Here is a 19,732-nt window from a genome sequence, read left to right on the forward strand (position 1 = left end):
GACAAGTGATTGAAATTAGCTCTACCTAAACAGAGGATGTAGCAACCTTTTAGGCTCAACAATGGTATCATCTAACAATATAGCTTCAAATTAAATAAGAATATGACAAAAGCATCAAAATCATACAGGGAGAAGGAAGGAGACTTTGTGCATTCCGAATTAAGTACTGTGGAATTGTATAGAATACCTCATTTATGTAATAAAATGCCTTCACATGACTCCAGGGGAAATAATCTGGAAGTTCTTGAAGGAATATGTGCAGGCTACTGAGAGGCATTAAAACTTCACAATTCAATTGCAGTAACTGGAAGTCAGACTGTGATAGAGTGTGGGTACAAAAACTTAAGCTTTTTACAATCCAAAAATGTGAAAAGCTTCCACTCTTGTGTAGTAAAACATCATCACTGGTTCTTCTGTGCTGAAATGTTAGAACCAACATGCTGTAACCATCAGAAAAGGAGGTGGTAGAGATGATGTGAAACTTGACAGTGTTTTATCAAGTAGTCACTCTTATATACCTAATATTATTAAATGCTGCTGATTAATACCTAAGAGCATACAATACTTGTATAGTCAGCAAAATACACCTTAGTATAGAAACAGTGGTAAAAATAACAGGAAACTGAAAGAAGCCATGGGTATCAGCTTTGGCTCTTCAGCAGTGGAAGAGAATTATTTTTTTTTTACTTTTTTTCTTTTTAGTTTTTACAGTGGAAATGCAAAGTGACTGTTTTTCTGTCTCTAGATATAAAAACGAAGTGTAAGACAGGCAATTAAATAAGAAATAGGCAATGCAGACCACAAAATCTAGTAACCCTGAATGTTCCCGTTACTTACCTTAATGGCTTGCTAATGCCTTACGTACAATAGAAGCCCTAATCATCTGTGCACTGATGATACACTAAAGATGCAACAGAAACACCAGAGAAAGCTGTATTTGATGATGTATTTTTACATATACAGTGGAAATAGTGGCTCTTTTACTTTACACCCACAGAAACTCTTTATGTTTCTTAATAAAATAAAAAGGGTGAGGCCTGCAGCCAGCTTTTATGGCCTTCTCGCGGCTACGTTTTATTTGCCTCTTGGTGTCAAGAATGACAATTGTCAGTTAGCTGTGGGAATTAGGGTCTTTCAGAGCAAAGTTGTTTCGCATCATAGGGCTGAGCAGTGCTTTCAGAGCTTGGTTGATTTGGATCATCTCCATCTCTAACTTTCCTTTGGTTTAGGACCTGCTGAAGCATTTTGTACATAATGCTGACATATTGGTACTTTTAGAGAGGCTGAGGTATTAATTCACCAGCAGACTACACGGCAGGTAGGCTGGCGGCAGCTAAGGAGTCTCAGTGCTCTGCTCCTCCTGCGTCCTCATTCCCTAAGGACCATTTCAGAGGCCATTGCAAGAAGACTCATCTATTGCCCTCCTGCTGTCTTCCCCACTGCCTTCTCACCAGCCATGAATGACTTCAGCTGCCTTTCCCATGCACTCACGTGCACTTGCGCTTGCATCAGCTCACAAACTTACACAGCAGTGCCAAGGTAGCCTGGTCATCTCTCCCTGCTGACTAAAGCCTAAGCAAACAATACGTTGTATGGCATTTATCAGTCGTATCAAGGTAACAAAAATTCCAAGCTCCATGGAAGACACCCTTTGTTTTTCATTGTACACATCAGAAGCTTTGGATTATTTTTCTCACCAACCTTTTGTTACACTAAGAGTGCATGTTCATCCGAGAACAGCATGGCCCTACCGTGGACTGCCTGTTGTAGTTCATGATTTTACATAAACTGGTGTTCTTGCTACCTCAGAAAAGCTCAAGAAGAATGGATAGAAGACTGCTATTCGTTCCAGTTGAGTAGCATCAGCTTTGTCATGTGCACCACAAAGGATGCCAGATCTTTTTCCCACGTTGTTTGACCATCATACACTTTGGCTTTCTGATATGACGTTACTTACAGTATTTCTAGTGAGCACCAGTGATACCACATTTCTCAGTCTTAGAAGTGGTATCAAGTATTGCAGTGCGTGCGTGGTTACCACTTATTTAAAAGCTGCTGTGGGCTGTGATTTGAATCGTTCTGCAACGGTGCTGCTGTTATTTTTTGTGCTTCATCCACTTACAGCAAATACCACTGACAACCTGTTTAGAAGACAAAGGCAAATCTTACAATGTGAACTGGACATTCTATTTGTACAGCTTTCCTCCCCTGCTATTAACTGCTGCTCTTGTAGCCTACTTAGTATACAGGGGGAAAAAAAGTCTTCCTTACTGATCAGTTGTGTAAAGGACTCTTTTATTTTGGCTAGGCAATCTACATTGCTTTTGTATCTTAGAGTATACACCCCTTGATTTTCTACAGCCTATATGTGAGCAAAGTGCAGTTGACAAACCAGGACAAGATTCTTTAATGCTGTTTTATGCACAAGGCAGAGTTCCTTAGGTAGCTGAAATAATTTCTGCCTTAACACTTCTGTAAAATTTCTAGATTCCCTTATTAATTCTAGGGTTTTGTGCAGCTGAAAACAGCTCTAACAGAACTTTCCCTAAACATCTTTCTTCATGTCCAGCTGCTGTTGTTCCTCTTACCACCAAGAGGCAGCCATTCCAAGATCACAGGCTTCTTTGGAAATCAAAAGCTGCAGTGTAATGGCAGATGATCCTTCAAATGATCTTTCAAAGTGGAGGGTTAGGTACTGAGGAAGTTGTTTAGTACTGAGAATCACAAAGGTATGTTTTGGCTGTGTACTTAAATGCATATGCTTTTACAGGCTTCGAGGGGATATCTGGGGATTGCCTACAGATATTTAGTATTTGATATATTACTTATTTAAGATTTGGAAAGTACTTGAGAAGTAAGCCTCAGGGTTAGCAGAGGAACTGTGTGATAAGCCTTAGATCTCACAGGAGAACTGATAGATAGCAAGACATACCTTTCCGTTTCTCCTCTGATTATACACTAGTGTGGTAGGGCTTTGCAGCGGCAGATACCATGTAACTGAGGGAAACAGAGGCTCAACCAAAGCTGTTGTACAGTCAGTTTTGCTTTGTTGGTTTTTTCCTTCTTTTGAAGTGACTAGTCTTTAGCTCCATTTCTGAGAAGGTTACTTGAACCTCTGACTCAAAGACGTCTCTGAATGGTTAAACCGGTAGCTGCAGCACTTCTGGGACAGAAACTGCAGACTATTAAAGAGCACCCTTTGCAAACATGGTGGCAGCTGCTTTCAATCTGTGGCTTCTTGCTGCTATTGTGTGAAGGAGTCACACTCTCTGAGCTTCAAGAGCCACAACAGAGAAAAGTAAAGCTGTGGCTCATTTAGGACTGGGTGTTATTTTAATGAGCTTAATAAATCCTATATAGGACTGAGAGTTTCTTTGGTGTTCTCAGTCCTGCAACACAGTGCCCTCAGGCTGACCTTTGAGCCTTGTGCACTGTAGAGCTCTAAAAAACTGCATAGTTCTATACTATACCAGAATCAGCGAAATCAGCAACCCTTGTGTAAGTAGCTCACCCGCTTCAGCAGCTGGTTTCAGCATCAAGTTGATCAGACTTCTCTAAACAGAGCTTAAATGACATTGTACTGCACATGGCTTCCACTGCCCAGGTCACCATGTTCATAGAAGTCTTGGAGGTTTGTGCCCATGTAGAAACAAACTGATTTGCTTGGTGAAGTAACCCACAGAAGGTAAGGAATCGGCATTTTTGACCAAAATCATCACATGATTAAAGCTGAAACATTCATGAATGTTAGTATGGTTCTTGTAAGACATGAATGGCAAGGATTTGTTTCATGTGCAGTATGGACACTGACCTTCAAAGGGCAAAATTCATTGCAGTGCCATTTATCTCACTTTTAGCAAAGCAGGATGGAAGGAGATATCTTAAGTTACTAATTCTACAATCATGGCTATCAACTCCTCATCATAGTCACCCACATCGTATCATCACTGTCATCAAAGGGAATTCATTATCTGAATAGACTGTCTTAAATGAGCAGGGTTCTCATCCTCTGCCCCAAAAGTTAAAGGTTGATTTTGGAAATTGTTTCTCACACCTACTTCCCATGGTGGTTAGGACTGAAAATGAGCTGCACAAAAGACTCAAGACAGCAAGCAAACTCTCAGGCCACCTCTGCAAAAAAAAAAAAAAAATTCACCTTAAAAACCTAAAAATCACTGAGGGTGTTGAACTGGTATCATTTTAAAAGAAAAGTATTATCACACAATTTTCTGGCTACACCAGTTCTATTAATAGATGAGCATTGTAAATTATATATTCTTGGACAGTCTGCTTTGGAACACACAGAAATTACTTTTATAAAATTACTCCAGGGTGCTTTAATACCAAAAGACGAGAAATACTGCAGATATACCAAGAAAATTAAAAGCCCTAGGGCTAAATATTTTTGTAAAAGTCATTTAAAAAACGGAACTTCAACTAACCAAGTTGACCTTACTCATACAGCGCTGAAGAGATTTGGTTGTGCACTATGAGTATAGCACTGTTTAAATAACATACCAGAATCTGTCAGTGGAGTAATGCTTTGTGACTTCTGCTAAGACAAAATCTATAGCTTTTGACTCACATGGTTAGGAAAATGTCTGATATGCTGGGTTCTCCTGTCACTTACAGGAAAATACAGGAAAATCATTTATGTATATGGAAAAAAATTAACGCTATTCTGCTATTCCATAAAGCTGTGTTTCCCTTCCTTTTTAATGAAGCTATTTGAAAAGGATTTCAGGTATCTAAAACTAAAAGGCATCTGAGTGTCTGGCCCTGAAGTGGACATACTCATAACTTTCTACAATGCTCATGGTGCAAAATGTTGTGGCTCTCTTTCACGAAAATTAAGGCATCCTAGCACACAACAGGACTGTTGTACCTTGCCTTATGATAGATTTGTGCTGCTCATTAGTGCGTGTGTGTAGCTCAAGAAGGTGGTAAATCTCCCATGTGACATATGGATAAGTCAGTCCCTTCACCAACAGGGACTATAATTTAGGCAATATGTACAGTGATTTCAAGATCATTCCTAATTCCTAACCTCTTGTTTTACTCTGAAGGCTTTAAGGCACTTACATGGCCAACCCTGCGCCATGCTCTTCCCATCCTTTCCCTTTCTGCTGCTAGTGGAATTTCCCTGGGTGTTGCTGGCCTTGTCTTTAGGAAGTCATCTGCAGCCCTGCGACCCCTGCTGCCTGTCTCTGGCTCTCTAGCACCCCACTGCCTCTCTCTGCTGCCTCCATGCATAGGAAACCCTGGAAAATTAGGCAGGTTGTCCACAGAAAACTTGGCTTCAGAATGAAGCTCAATGTGTACAGCTTCCTTGTGGGCTGCAGAAGGACAGGGAAGTGTAGCTTCTGTACTTTCATCAGAGAGTGAAAATCTCACTCATACTCTGCTGCCCTGGACCGGTGAGCTCATCTACTGCTAATGCAAATGACTGACTGAATTTACCCCATGGAGTTCCCTGATCTCTGAAATGCAGAACTGAGTTGTTTTAGTAGGAATTGACTCATTAGTTGTGAATTTCATTTGAGAAAACATGTAATTTCTGGTTCACTGTCTGCTCTGAAGTGACAGCAGTTCTTTTACATACCCCAATAGTCTCAACAAACTATTTAACAAGTTTGAGGTTGAGAAGAAAATGCTGTTATTTCTTTATTTCCCACAACACAGTTTATGGTGAATCACTTGTGCTAGTGAATGGTTTCTCAACTCAGCAAAGCCAACTCATTTCTTACTTTGGGGTCTGTGTATCCAAAAGATACTAATCCTTTGGATAAAAGACTTGATATGGTAAAGAAAATGTACAAACCAGTAAGCTCAAGGTATTTAAATTCTTTTCTTGCATTTGATTAGTGCTTTATGTGCCTGCTTTCAGAACATTCCTGAAGTGTTCTGGTTTAATTTGTTTAATTAGCACTTTTGAATTCATGGCATGTGGTTTTAAAAAACCCAAACACTTACAAATTCTTTTTTTTTTTTTTCAAATGTATATTATTACAATTTTACAGCACATGTAACTTTCGTGGCATCTTTCTAAGGTTTTTCACTCATGTAGTAGTATGTATTATGTAGTATCTAAATAAATTCAAATTAATATTTAGCACTTCAGTTTTTCACAGACAAATGAGGATATTGTTGTCTTGTTTCAGAATGGATATAGATTTATGCCGATGTAAAGCAGTTTGTAGACAGATGTGGGTAATTATATAGTGGTATGCAATGATCCTGTATAGCACAGGGAAATCTGTTCTCTTTCTCCATATGACTGAACACGTGGGTACAGATTTGAGACAATAAGTAGTAAACTTTTTGCATAGCAGGAATCAAACCAGGGCACAGAACTGAACACTGCACATCTTCCTTACATTTAATTTTTCCTTTCTCTTTTGTCAAAATTGTACCTTCTTTAAGAAGTTCATTATTTTTCTAAGCAATAAAACAAAGAATGTAAGTGACTTATATTGAACTGATGAATGCAGTTATTATAGTCCTGTACTTCATAAAATTGTTCTCCCTCTAAATTATATGAAGTAATGTAAATTTGAACTTTAAACACAAGTGATGAACCCTAACACTTACAATATATTTTTAGAATATGGCTTCCAAAGCAGCTACAAAATTTTAGACAGTACCATCCAGTAGCACCCAAATTTTACAAAATTTAAAGAAATTTGGAGGCCATCTGTTCAGTTAGCTACAAACCACAGGATTTAAGGTTTGAAAATTAAATTAGTTAACAGGTACAACAGGCAACGGTGACTGGAAGTTTATCCTTCAGAAATTAGAAATGAGATGCACTTTTTAAGAGTAAGGTTAGAGCATTTTATTTGGGGCATTGAGAAGGATTCCCTAACAGCAATGTGTGCTTTCTGTGAGTCACTTCAAATTAAGATATGATGGTTTTCAAATAGATGTGGTGCAGCTAAACCAGAATTTGGGACCTGGTGCAGAACTGCTGAATGAAAAGCATTCCTGTGTAACCCAAGACAGGCTAAGTGGATGTAACTGTCCCTTCTAGTCTTCAAATCTGTGAATCTGTGAGCCTGTATGTCATGTCATGACAGACAAATAATAAAGTCTGAGCCATCATACTGAAAAGGAGCATAGATAGGTTCCTCTTAAATAGAAGAGGCATTGGCCCTTCTTCAGTGCCTTGATGCATAAAATTTGTCCTAGATTGAATTGTAGTTTAATTCCGGGGTTTGGGTTTTTTCTTCAGGATGTTATCAAGGCACTACATCCCCAAAAGTTTATAGCCCCAGAATAATTATTTGTCAAAAAAAAAAAAAAACACCAACAAAAACCTACAAACAGAAAACTTTGGTGACATTGAAAAAATGTTGTAGTATCATATGTCATTCACGTTCAGTATCATTTTAATAGTTTTGTATTTTTTATTTTTATACTACACAATATAACACCTAAATTGCTAGAAAGCTCAAGCTTGAACATGCAGACTCTCTTTCACTGTTATTAGAACATCTGATGAACAGGACATTATCAGCTTTTTCTTTAAAACAGTGGATTAAAAACTCTGTAGTTTTATGAAAGTTACGGTGACCAACTGATGGAGAAGGAGTTCTGGTGTGTGAATGAACTATGAAGTGCATCTCACTCTCATGTATCAGAAGTTTTCGGTACTTTATACTGTTACAAATAACAAACTATTTCAGGCTCTAATTCTTCAGAATTGTAAATTTTTCACAGTACATGCAGTTTATGTAGATTATCAGAGGATTCCATTCATTGAACAGTGCCCATAACCACTTACATAATTTGATTTCATGTTGCTGACCTATGAATCCTGTAACTAGACAGGCATTAGACAGGGGAAAAAACCTAAATCATCAAGTACGAACTCTGGGGGAAAAATCTCTTTCCTCCCTGAGAATCTGCCGTAAAAAACCTGAAGCCAAATAGATTTTTGCGTTTGAAGAAAAAATGCAGTTATGATCCTTACACAAAACTGAAGAGCTTATTAACTTGGACAGGACTCTCCATGGTTAATATGTGTAGTATTATGAAGGGTTTAAAAATAAGAAAGTAAATAGGAAAGTACACCACCAAACGACTGAAAATGGAAAGATTTCAGACATTTTTATTATCTTCAGTAATGTGGCCATCAGAGAAATTCACTAAACACCTCAGAGTGCTCGTCTGAGTAAGGAAGAATTCCAGCAAAATGTAGGAGATGTACAGGTGATTCATACACTTTGTTCTCCTGTCACTGTCATCTTCAGAAGACTCTAGCCATTTAGAGAGAAACTGAGTAATGTTCCATTCATTTTCTCCCAGTGTCTGTCATCTAACTAGCATATACCCTCACACATGTTATAAAATATCTCAGATTCCCTTTGAAAGTAATTCACAGGTGTGAACTAGCGTGTTAAAATCTGCCCTATTTGTAGTTGTGTGCATCAGCACAATTAACGAGGCAGAAATTGTAAAGATCAAGTAGCATACGGTACTGCATGTGTTGTATTTGCCCTGTTCTGCTTAGTGCATATTCTGAATATTGCATGTGACATTTAACAGCCAAGGGCACGGTCTTTTCCAGAATAACACTGAATTTTTATACTGCAAAACCAAGATTTTTGTCTTCAGGGCACATTAAGCAATCATTAGCACTTACCCGGAAGACACTGTAGACTAACTTTTGTGATTAACATATTCTGACCATTTAATTTTAAGAACAAGTAAAACATTATGGCACACTACATATTAAAGGAAAGTGCTCACTGCTCTAAGCTCCACCTGTTAGGCTGTTAAATAATAATGATCACTAGTATCTATTTAGTAGGATGGATTTGCATGGTGCTTTGTAACTATGAAAATAATATTTCAGGGTAGTGACTGGGGAACTACATACTCTCTAGGGAAATTCTCTGATTATTTAAAGACAGATTGTCAGTTTGTTTAAATCTTTCTTCCATGACCACCTGAAGTTTCTTACTTCCTTGGAATTAAACTAAAAACTTTAACCACTTGCATACCATCTTGAAATCTTCAGAGCATCAGAACATAAAATACTTTCTTCTTATCTAGAAGGCAAGTCTAGTAGCATTCTAGATAGTTCATCAAGCTTAGCCAATATCCCTAAAAATACCTCAAAAGGATGAGTTTTATGTTCCTTCATGAGGGTACAGCTGGCAAGCATAATAAAAGCAATACTAGTATTAGTATTTCTGTTGAAGTGGTAAGAATGTAACACTCCATCCTGTGTGTTACTGCTTATTTCTTCATTATTTTTTCTATGTATGACTTTGTGCACAACTGCTCTTTGGAGAAAAAGAAAGGTTCGAGTGTGATCAGAAATGCCTTATGTAATTCCAGAGCCATCTAATCCAGGTGGATTCTTTCTCCCATCAAAAGTAAATACTGTAGTTATGAGTCTCTTACCCCTCCCAAGTATGCTGTAAAGCTTTTGGTCTTGTCAGGACATTGCGCTGCATGATCTACTACAAAACTGCTAAATATAAGCAACAACTATCATAAATACTAAATGCAGATATACAGCACATGTTAATCTTTGGGGTTTTTTTCCTATTTTTGTATATAGGCTTCAAAACAGATTTGCTTCATCAACATTTTCATTTTGTACACTGCTATGCAAAGAAATTATTTCAATGCACCTTTCCGCTTTTCAACACTGGGTCTGAAAACACTTTACAGAGGGTGTTCTTTTCAGATAAGGCACATAAACATGAAGAAAACAGCTCAGGTAGTGAGCAGGACTGGAAACAGAAACTCAGACTTCCAAGCCCCATCTAAGCATCCAATTCTGCAGTGCATCTGTTATTATCACAAACAAGGATAGATACGAGAACTACATGTGGTTTTTTATTAACATGGCTTCCTCTTATCTTCATAGTAAATGAATGGTAGCATCCTTCTTATCCTTGTCTTTAATTCCTTTGTATTGGATGAAGAGGAAATATAGAGCTGTTATCATGGAACATGTTTTATATTCACACCCCAGCTTAGCACAGTTCTTGTTTTGCTTGTACCATAAATACTGAATGTTCATGCAAACACTGAAAATACACTGTATAATTACCTCATAATGTATCTCAGCATTAAAAATCGTCCATTTAATGACTAAGAAAACCTTTTTAAGCTTGTGATTGGCTGACCTCGGTCCTCCAACCCATGTCTCCCTTGTACAGCTTAGAGAGTAAATTGTTCTTGCCTTATGACCTGAAAGTCAATAAACCCTGATGGTATCAAGTCAAGGAAAGAAGGAAGTTTAGAGCTGCTGGTGGGAAACTCCCTTCCAGCTGCCTGGTAAATCTAAACTCAGTTTAACTGAGGTATTTCATACACCCACTTCCACAGATTGCATAGAACTCAGTTTTCCAACTGGAGCTACTTCTCCAAGTCGGAAAGAATTAATAAAGAATTAGTAAATTCTTAGTAAATATTGAAGACAGAATTTATCTATCATAGGACCATAGAATAATGCCAGTTGGAAGGGACTTTCAGAGATGTGTGAAAGCCCCTTGCTTTAAGCCACTTGCTTAAAGCAGAACCAACTTAGGTTACTCAGTCAAGAGCATCCTGAAGGGTGGATATTCCACAGCCTCTCTCGACATCTGTTCTACCATTTGACTACATGTATAGTTTGTGCTAGGGATGATGGCAGGGACATCAGAAGATTATCATGGGTTCACTAGAATTGGGAGACTAATGAGGTCTGAGATTCATAAGAGTATCTACCAACTTATTAGCCATTTGTTGAAACTCCTTTTTGTATTTTTGTAAACCCTTTGCAAGTGAGATCTCAGTAGCAGTAAATCTGACTGTTTCTTATACTGAAGTGTGAATTTAAGCTCCATGAATAAAGTATCAGGAAAACAGTATGGGTGTTGGAGCACCAGTGTATGTTGGTCTCTGCACTATCCCTCAATTAATAACAAGCAGACAGCTGCAGCCTTCCAGGGCTTCGGTTTGTGACTGGCATAGTGCCATGGAGAGAACATACACTAGCCTAATCCCAGTGACACAAATGTAGGGAATGAATCTCAGAAACCCTGCATTTATAAAAGACCTATACCCCATTCTACAGAGGCACATGGGACAAAGCTCTTTGCCACATCATAGCTGTAAATGCATCCAGGAGCAGCTGAGGTATTAATACAACTGCCAAGTTAGGAATCTGACTAACAAATACATGGAAAATTTCCTCAGTAATATATTCACTACTTACATATTCAATCCTGCTTCAAGCACAGACATATCTAAATGGTTCCTTAGCTTCATCAGAGCTCCAGTCTCACCCTGATCCATCTGCATCATCAACAGAAAGAGAAGATAGCCATCAGCACGTGCCTCCCCAGTAACCCTCCGAGTGATCTGGCAGGAGTTTTGAGCAGGATAGCAGGATCAGTAGCTCTCCACCAGAGAAAGCCTAGTAGTGTTCCTAGGACCTCCCTGAAAAGAGTAATGGATTCCACTCTATAGCAACCCTACAGCTGAAAGTACTGTCAACACTTGGCTGAAACACTGTCAGCAGGAATAATAGCGATCTAAAATAACTCCAGACTCATCAATTAACACTTCCTTAGCTTGTGTGAATTACCAAGGCTAAAAAAGGACCCACTGAGGTCAAGGAATGGTGAACATTTGTGGCCAAAGCCAGCTTTCAAGAGGACCTAGGGCCTGAGGACAGCAGGAGGATAACCTGTGATTGTCCTCTCCATAGCGTATCACTCTGATAGCAGCTCCCAGGAGACTTTGCCATAGCCAGAGGAGTTTCATGGTAGCACGTGGCCAGAGCCTGCCACACAGTGTAGTGTAGTCTGTCTGACTCACTGCAGACATTTGTACAAGCACAGATGTGTTAGTGCCTTTCATCTGCACTGTAAGCAGTCTTCCTCACAGAGAGTCCATCTGATTGCTCCAAAACTCTTAGGTGAAATCAGTAAATATGCTTTTCATGCCTTTGCATCCCTATGCTTAAAGCACTGCCCCCTCTTTTTAAATGCAAATTTCTAACTAGCTGCACTCTCAGATTTAAAATTTATCCATCTGATGGATGCTGACAGCTTTCATAGCTGTATTTGCTACTCCCTGTAAGATAGCTTGTTCCTTCCAGGCACCAGTAGTAAAACCAGTTGGTTTTACACTGGACAGAATTCAGATCTCGAACAGAAATTAAATCTGCAGTGAAAACCAATGCAATAATTGAGGCCAGAACTTGGCTTGCTCATCTGAATGCTGTTTCTGAGGGATAATGATGTATTATTCTTCCTTTTTGACAATTACTCCTTCACAGATAATTTTTGAAATGTTATGTGCCGTTTTTCTGTGATGTTGCACTGGTATCCTGGATACTTCTTTGTAAAAGTCTGTGCTCCCGTCATGCCATTACAGTTGCCTAAAGCATGTTTCTTTATTCCTTTTTTCTGCTCTCCCCTTCCTTTTGGCTCCTTCCTATATGCTGCCATCACATTAACTCAATTTGTGTTAACTAAGAAAATGAAGAATTCTACTGAATTCTGAACAAAACCTTTGTATTACATGACCTCTCTTATTATCCCACTTCTTCACTAACTGCTACTTCAGCTTCTCATTCAAAGGATTGCCCCTCAACCTTCTATATTGCACAAAATTATCTATTTTTAGCCCTTTCCTTCTAAAACCTATCGCTGCATGGTATTATTCACAAATTTGACTTTTACTGTCTTTGCTATATGGATGCTCCAAACCAGTTGCCTCCTGTTATAGCTTGGATAGAGAACATAAAATGGATATATATGATTGATCCTTCTGACATACCCTTATCCCTGTCAAGCCATTAGAACAACACAGATGTAGTTCCTCATTTTCTTCTCAGTGATGGGGAGAGATGACCATCCTCCTTCACATTCAGTAAAGGAACTTACGTCCTACAAGCTGGGAATTTTTTTGACTTGCTGCTCTGTGATACATGCTGATCACTTCACTTGTGTCTCCCAATGTATAGCATACACATACTGTCATGGGAGATACTGTATACACCATACCCAAAAATTGATATTCCCCATCCTGTATCTTGGAGTAACTTCCTAATACATGCTCTAATTGCCCATTTGTCCTCTTTTCCAAAACACAGCCTTAATTGTTACCAAGCTATTATTTTCAGTATGGGGCATGTTCCTTGTCAATATATGCAAAGCGATTACATTGCCCAGTGTAAAATTCACTTCAACAACTTTGGCAAGGAGAGTGTGTTGTACAATGTCCACCTTGACTGATCAGTATCACCTTGTAGTCCCCTCAATATAATGTACCGTCCCACTGTCTCTTACCTTCACCCTGGCTTTGCAAAGCTAGCAAGCTGTCCTCCTCAGTTGTCACACTGCATTGGTAAAACCTCTGACCGGCTGAAGCTCATGCTCCTATTGAAATCCTAAATCCTCAGCACCTATGGAAACCACAGTATGACAAACAGCTCCCCAAAACCTAGGCTTTTACTTCTTTGTGCTCAAGTTTACCACTTTGCTGTAAAAGAGCTAAGGAAATATTTTCCTACCTACCACACAAGAACATGTGGTTTATTTTATGACAGTTGTACCAGTAGCACTTGTAAAGCAGTGAGTCACTGAGCAGTAGTACAGCAGAGTACTTCAAATATTTATTTATACTGTATTATAGCTGAAACTTTGTGTTTTCTTAATGTGGAATCTTCACTTCTGGATAAGCTCTGGGATTGATGTAAAAGTGTTGAACTGAAGTCCTGGACTTGAGTTGAATCTGAGTGAAGCCCATATTGTGGAGAAAAAGACTGTGTGAACTGTTTGACAGAACACTAAATTGCTAGAACTGAGCAAGGTGAAGGAGAGCAAACTGCAAATGAGCATAAAGAAAACAGCATTAATATTTTTGTAATGATTTCAGGTGCAGCTTTTATGTAAATTAGTAATTGCTTCCTGCATTTCTGGACTTGCTTTAATGTTGGTGAAATCACCTTCAGTGATAATCATATTTTTAACTACTGCTTACACTTTTGTACATCTGTTTGGAAACATAAGTATTTTTAACAAATTCCAGGCAGTTTTACTGAAGAAACTGTGATATGTTCACATAAACACTGGTTTGCTTAAAATTCTCATCAAGTCCTGCTCCTGGTCCTATAAACTGCTTTTAAAATAAAAGTAAACAACCTCTGGTTTAAATCCCAGGGATTCCTACTTGGATTTTACAGGCATCTAGAGTAAATTAGGAATAACTCTACTGACTTGTAGTACTGTAAAGGCAGCATCAGGTCTTTACTAGGATATGCTGAACTCTTCTTATAAACACACATATTTCCCATACATATACCCTCGGATGATATAAAACTGGAGAATCCTGTTGAATTCCTCAGAGAAACATTTGAGGAAGCAGCGAACAGTGTTAGAAAGCTGCGAGCCATACATGTGTCCAAACCAGCCAGCTCTTTGTAGAGCTTAGCAAAATATTTTGTCTTCTTGAATTTAGATTTCTTATTCTTTTACTCATCTGTGCTTATCACAGAAAGACACTGTACAGAAACAGTTCTGCTTAAAGCAAACTTCATCCATGTCTCAATGCTCTTAGATCAGCAGCATGCATTAACCGTGTGTTAAAATCTCTTCTGATAGTAAGAACAGCATTTATTATTTTACTTTGTTCTTCTGCAAATGAGGGAGATACCTGTTGTGTCTAATTTTAAAGTGTGCTGTACAAAACAAATTTAGCAGTATAGTATAAATTGCCAGCTGTACTTCAGTACCAAAATAAAAGTAAGCATTTATCATCAAATTCAAATGTTGTTCTAGATAGCATTCTAACAGGTTCATGCTGAAATAAATTGTGCTAGCAAGTTTGTAGAGGGTATATTCAGAACTGACCACTTTTTAACATAAAGGACACCAAGGTATGCCTTGCTTCTTGCTTTCCTTTCCTTAAGCAGTATCAACACTGAAATACAACAGTGAATTGATTTATTGTACAAGAGGAAACAGGGATATAATAAATGAAGTGCATAATTATGCTTTAAAATAAATAGGAACCCAAGTGTTCTTTGGATTTCCACGTATGTTGTGCGTGGTTATTAAAGTTTGTAAGTGAAAGAGTTTTAAACCATTTACAGAGGAACAGACAGACCTACAGAGGTGTTCCCCACATTCCGTAACAGTTCTTTGATGAAACAGGTGCTCACTTGTTGGACTGCAAAAGTAAAAATCCTGCTCTTTCTCCATGTAAAGAACATTGTCAAGGTTACATTAATGTACTGCTAAATAATATATTTTTGTAGTGCACTTTCATTGAACCTTTGAAAACTGTCTTGCTTTCCACATGAAAACCTAAGATATTTTTTACAGAATGATTACATTGAAGACTGAACAGCTGTTTGCTGTGCAATCTGTCAACAATAAGCCCAGGCAGGAATATGTTCTGTATCACAAACATACCCAATATGAAAGGGTTTATATGATGTTATTGCCTACAATGACAGAGACTACACATGTTGACCAAGAAGTCCCTTCGTGATTCCTGTGTCATCTGTCAATTTTCCAGTCCTTTCCCAAGGGACGGTCTATACAGAAAGGCCCATCTTCCAGTGCAAGCTTCTTGTGTATGTTGTTATTCCTGTTCACTCCGAAAAACACAATGATTGTGGCACTTCCACCACAGGTATTGTTTACAGACATCCACTGAAATAGCCTAATAAAATAAAGTGATTTACATTACATCCTTAAGTTTACAGTGGGAGAAGGAAATGGCTTTAACAGACCGGGGTGTGTAAGCACTGGAAGTTCTAACCAGGAGAAAGCTGCCATAAATGAAGCAAGAGGAGACAAGGGCACAAAAATGAGTTCTGTTAGTAGAGTCAGCAAGAGGGACAGATGGCATCAAGGGAGGAACCACAGCCCTTGTGTGGAGCTGGAGGTGCATCATCAGGGCAGTTTGCAAAAGAAGCAGAAAAGAACAACCAAGAGACCACAGCAGAACTTGTGTTTTATGAGACAGAGTTTCAGAGAAAGGTGGGACTTCCAAGAAAAAGGGCGTAAGGTCACTAGAGATAGGAGTCTCCATGGGGGCTGTGGTTGGCTGTTTTTCTGCAAGATGTATCAGCCACGGCTTCTTCATTTGATCTAAATTTCTAACAAGGCAAGCTCCTTCTGCCAGAAGACCCCTTACATAAAGAGGAAATAGCGTTGCTTGCTTAAGGATGGAGTGTAGCTTATCTTTCAGGTTCTTCAAAATACCTGGATGCCAGGGAAGGTAACAAACAAGAGTGTATTTACACAGGTGAAATGGGTTCAGAAGAGTCTTAGGAATGTGAAAACACCACTTCCGGTAGCAGTAATTTCTAATCTAATTGCTGCATCAGCAGTGTAAAACAGAACTAACTTGCAGTGCACTTCTGGTTTTCTGTATAACCCTGGACTATTGAATCACACAGCAGAAAGCCTCTGCAGCACTGCTGTCTGTCAGGAGAGGAGGATCAAAGATGCAAGCTTACATCCAAGGAGCATCAGGAGTTTTCACAGCATTTGTTTGTTATGTCCTAAATCTTCATATGTGTGTGTTGGAGGATGCGTATGCCAAACACAGTGGTTTGCAACTGTGATAATACGAGGCTGATGGACTTTTTGCAGTAGAAACGCAGAACTCTCAGGATGTTCCTAGCAAGTTTAACACCGCCTCTGATGCTGAGAAGATTGTCGAAAATTAAAAATCCATATGCTTAAAAAGAGAAAAGAGGAACTGAATAGAAAGCAGTGTCTTCTTGACATTGAGTGTGTTCACTGAATTTCTTGCTAAGATAGCATTTGATGGCTTGCTTGCGAATTATTTAAATGAGGAATGTCTTCCCTTTCATTTTTCTGACTAGCTACCCCTTTTGCTTTCATTTTGACCTACCAAGTAACTCCACAAATTTACTGCTGGGGGGGTTTCAACACTAGTACATTGATTAGATCTACTCCGGTTTTAAACTGTGAGTCAGAGTCTGGAGAGAGCATCCATTCCACTATTATTTTTCTAAAGTGAATGCTGACAGCTTCAGAAAATATGGTGCCATATTTTTTGTACGTGTGGAAGAAATGCTTCAATTACCAGATTTTGAGAAATTAAATACAAATATGAGAGAAACAAAAATAAGTTACAAATGCAAGCAAGCAAGCAATTTACAACTAGTGAAGTACATTATTTCTTAAAGCGAAGGTAACAAAAAGGAGGAAGTTAGGGCACTAATGAATTTTTTTAAAGACAAACATGTTGAATCAGATGGCCTTATCTCTCTCAGAAATCTTGCTGCCTTTTTTGCCTTGGCACTCTCTTCAAATACCCTTCCAGCACCCTGAGGCACAACATGGGACAAAGACCTTCAATGAAAAAGACACATAAAACAGTACAAGTCCTGTAATTTATAGTCACGAAAAGCAGTTTTTCTAGTGTATGTCATGAAATTGGTCTGCTGCTCTGTACAGTGCACTAACAGACACCGTCTGAGCATCACAGATTACAGTTTAAATTGTTTATATAGATGCGCATGGCAAGAAGAGGAGATGACATGTACTTACTGTGGAAGTCATTAAGTCGATACGCAGTCTTCCAAGCCTTTCTGGAAGTTTACTATCTCCTCAAAGGTGTTTTCTGAGCATGAGGATTTTCATTTATGCTCTTTAGAGATGTGATCAGTGAAATGAGTATACTCTGATCCGACTTTACAGTTTTATCAGAGAAATAATTCAATAGGACTTACCCTTTTTTAACTTAGTCCAGATTTCTTTCCTTATAAATGGACAATAACACTTTGGTGTTAAATGAGTGATTTTGACTCTGAATCTTCTGTGATGGAAGATGTGTATGTATTGTACTCTGCATGTATAAGCACAAAACTTAAGTTTTTGATAACTACATATTTATACTTAAATTATTAGGGGATTTTTTTTACATTGTTTAAATACATTTTTTTAAAAAAGACGTTTATTACAATTTTCACCCCAGTTTGTGCAGCTGTGCATAAAGCTAGGTTTAAGGCTAGTTGGAAGCTAAAAATGTGTTCCAAATGCATTTGCACAGATGCCATGATCTTGTTCTATTTGTTCTCTTTAAACATATTTATATGGTAACTTATCAGCACCTTAATTCATCCAGAATTAACGAGGAGGGGCAGGGAGAGAGAATCCAGGCAAGTAATGGTATCTGTCAATCCTAGCACTTTTTTAACAGTGATCCCCCTGCAAATTTTGTTTGCAGTAATTTCACTTTTATTAAATGCAGCTACTTAGTTTTCCAAGCCAAATACAGTGAATTCAAGGATTTGGCAAACTGCAGCTACCGAGGTCACTTTTGCGAAGATGTTACTCAGTTCTCATTAAAGACAGAACTGAGGGGGGAAATGGAAAGTCAGACACTGAAGCCATAGATGTTTTCTGCATGTTCTCAGAACTGTGTATTGCTTATTCTAGGGAGGGAATAAAGTATTATTTCTGTTAATCAGTAGCTGTCACAGGATTTTTCTCTTTAAGAAAACTCATGAATTTGTGTAACCTTAAGTAAATGCAGAAGGATTATTACTTTATATATACTACTTGTTAAATACACATCATTAAAAAACAAATTAATGATGTTTATTATTAATGTGGACTGTGAGTAGAAGGAAAATGGGACAGACAATACCAGGTGTGGATAGAACCCTTATATTTATGCCAACACTGAAGCATTTCACTGCATGCAGTGAAGGAGCACAGTGGCACTTTGAAGGGGATAAATATCAATAAAGAACTTAAACCCTCAAGAAAGAAAAGGGACCATGTTGAGAGGTCAAGAATCTTCGATGCTACCCTCAAATGCATTCAGTAATGAACAATGAGGCAGTAATGAGGATGAGGAAAATACCTACTCAGCCTCTTTCTGCATCATTAGTCAAGCCAGCATAAAAACTCAAGGAAAACAACTAATTTTGGATCAACCCACATTTCTTTTTCATTTTCTGCCGAGCAGAACAATAAACTGAAAAGAGGGTTGACCAGAAACAAAACATTTTGTTTTGTTTATTTAGTCCCTCTTTAGTTTAGTTTTGTTAGTTAAATTTGAAGTGAAACATCGATAGTTTTGTTCTGGAAATGCTGTAATAAAATGCTTAGTCTTTCCCAAATATATTTGCTTTCCAAATGCATTTCTGAAACCATTTATTAAATTTTACACAATTCCATAAATACTTTTATTCTCCCTTTATGATGTGTTGAACTGATTAATCACGTTGTCCATTGCCAGTATTTTGTTTCCCAGGATTGAAGACCACTCGTGTTTTCTCCTTTTTTTTGTCTTAATTGAAATTCATAACGCCTCAGCACCAAAATACTTGAGTGTTTTCCCTATCAAAAAAATGCTTTCCACAGAATCTCTTGCCTTCGCTTTTCCTCCTTGTAGTAGGGCAATAATATGAAAATAAGAAATCAGTATAGTTAAAGTTAAAAGATGCATGCATGAGTGAAAAAAAAAGTGATGCTGAAGAGATGGTTTTTGTGTGTGATTCTGGAATGTCAAGGTATTTGTCCTTTCTGAGGCTCTTCCTTCAGTGAGCAATAGGGGGAATGCAACTGTTGTAATCCCTCAAGAGAAAGACAAGTTACTCCAAGGTAGCATCAATGCAATGCAGAGATGGTGTTCCATCTCCAAACTTCTGATTTAAAAGATGAGAGGAATGCATATCTTACTCAGCTAGTATAGACAGAATAGCACTAACCCATATTCTCTATAG

General features: G+C 38.2%; 1 protein-coding gene across 1 annotated transcript in view; it reads left to right on the forward strand.

Moving 5' to 3' along the window:
* Positions 1–15,863: 15,863 nt before the first annotated feature.
* CDYL2 (chromodomain Y like 2) overlaps positions 15,864–19,732 on the forward strand; it is a gene marked incomplete at its 5' end in the record, with an annotated part of 31,562 nt that continues 27,693 nt past the window's right edge. Inside the window, one exon of the mRNA XM_080638390.1 lies at positions 15,864–16,001. Within this exon, the coding sequence (XP_080494516.1) occupies positions 15,864–16,001 (138 nt within the window). The remainder of the gene's footprint in view (positions 16,002–19,732) is intronic.

The sequence above is a fragment of the Psittacula echo genome (genome assembly GCF_963264785.1).
Source record: "Psittacula echo genome assembly, chromosome: Z".
Taxonomy (NCBI): Eukaryota; Metazoa; Chordata; class Aves; order Psittaciformes; family Psittacidae; genus Psittacula; species Psittacula echo.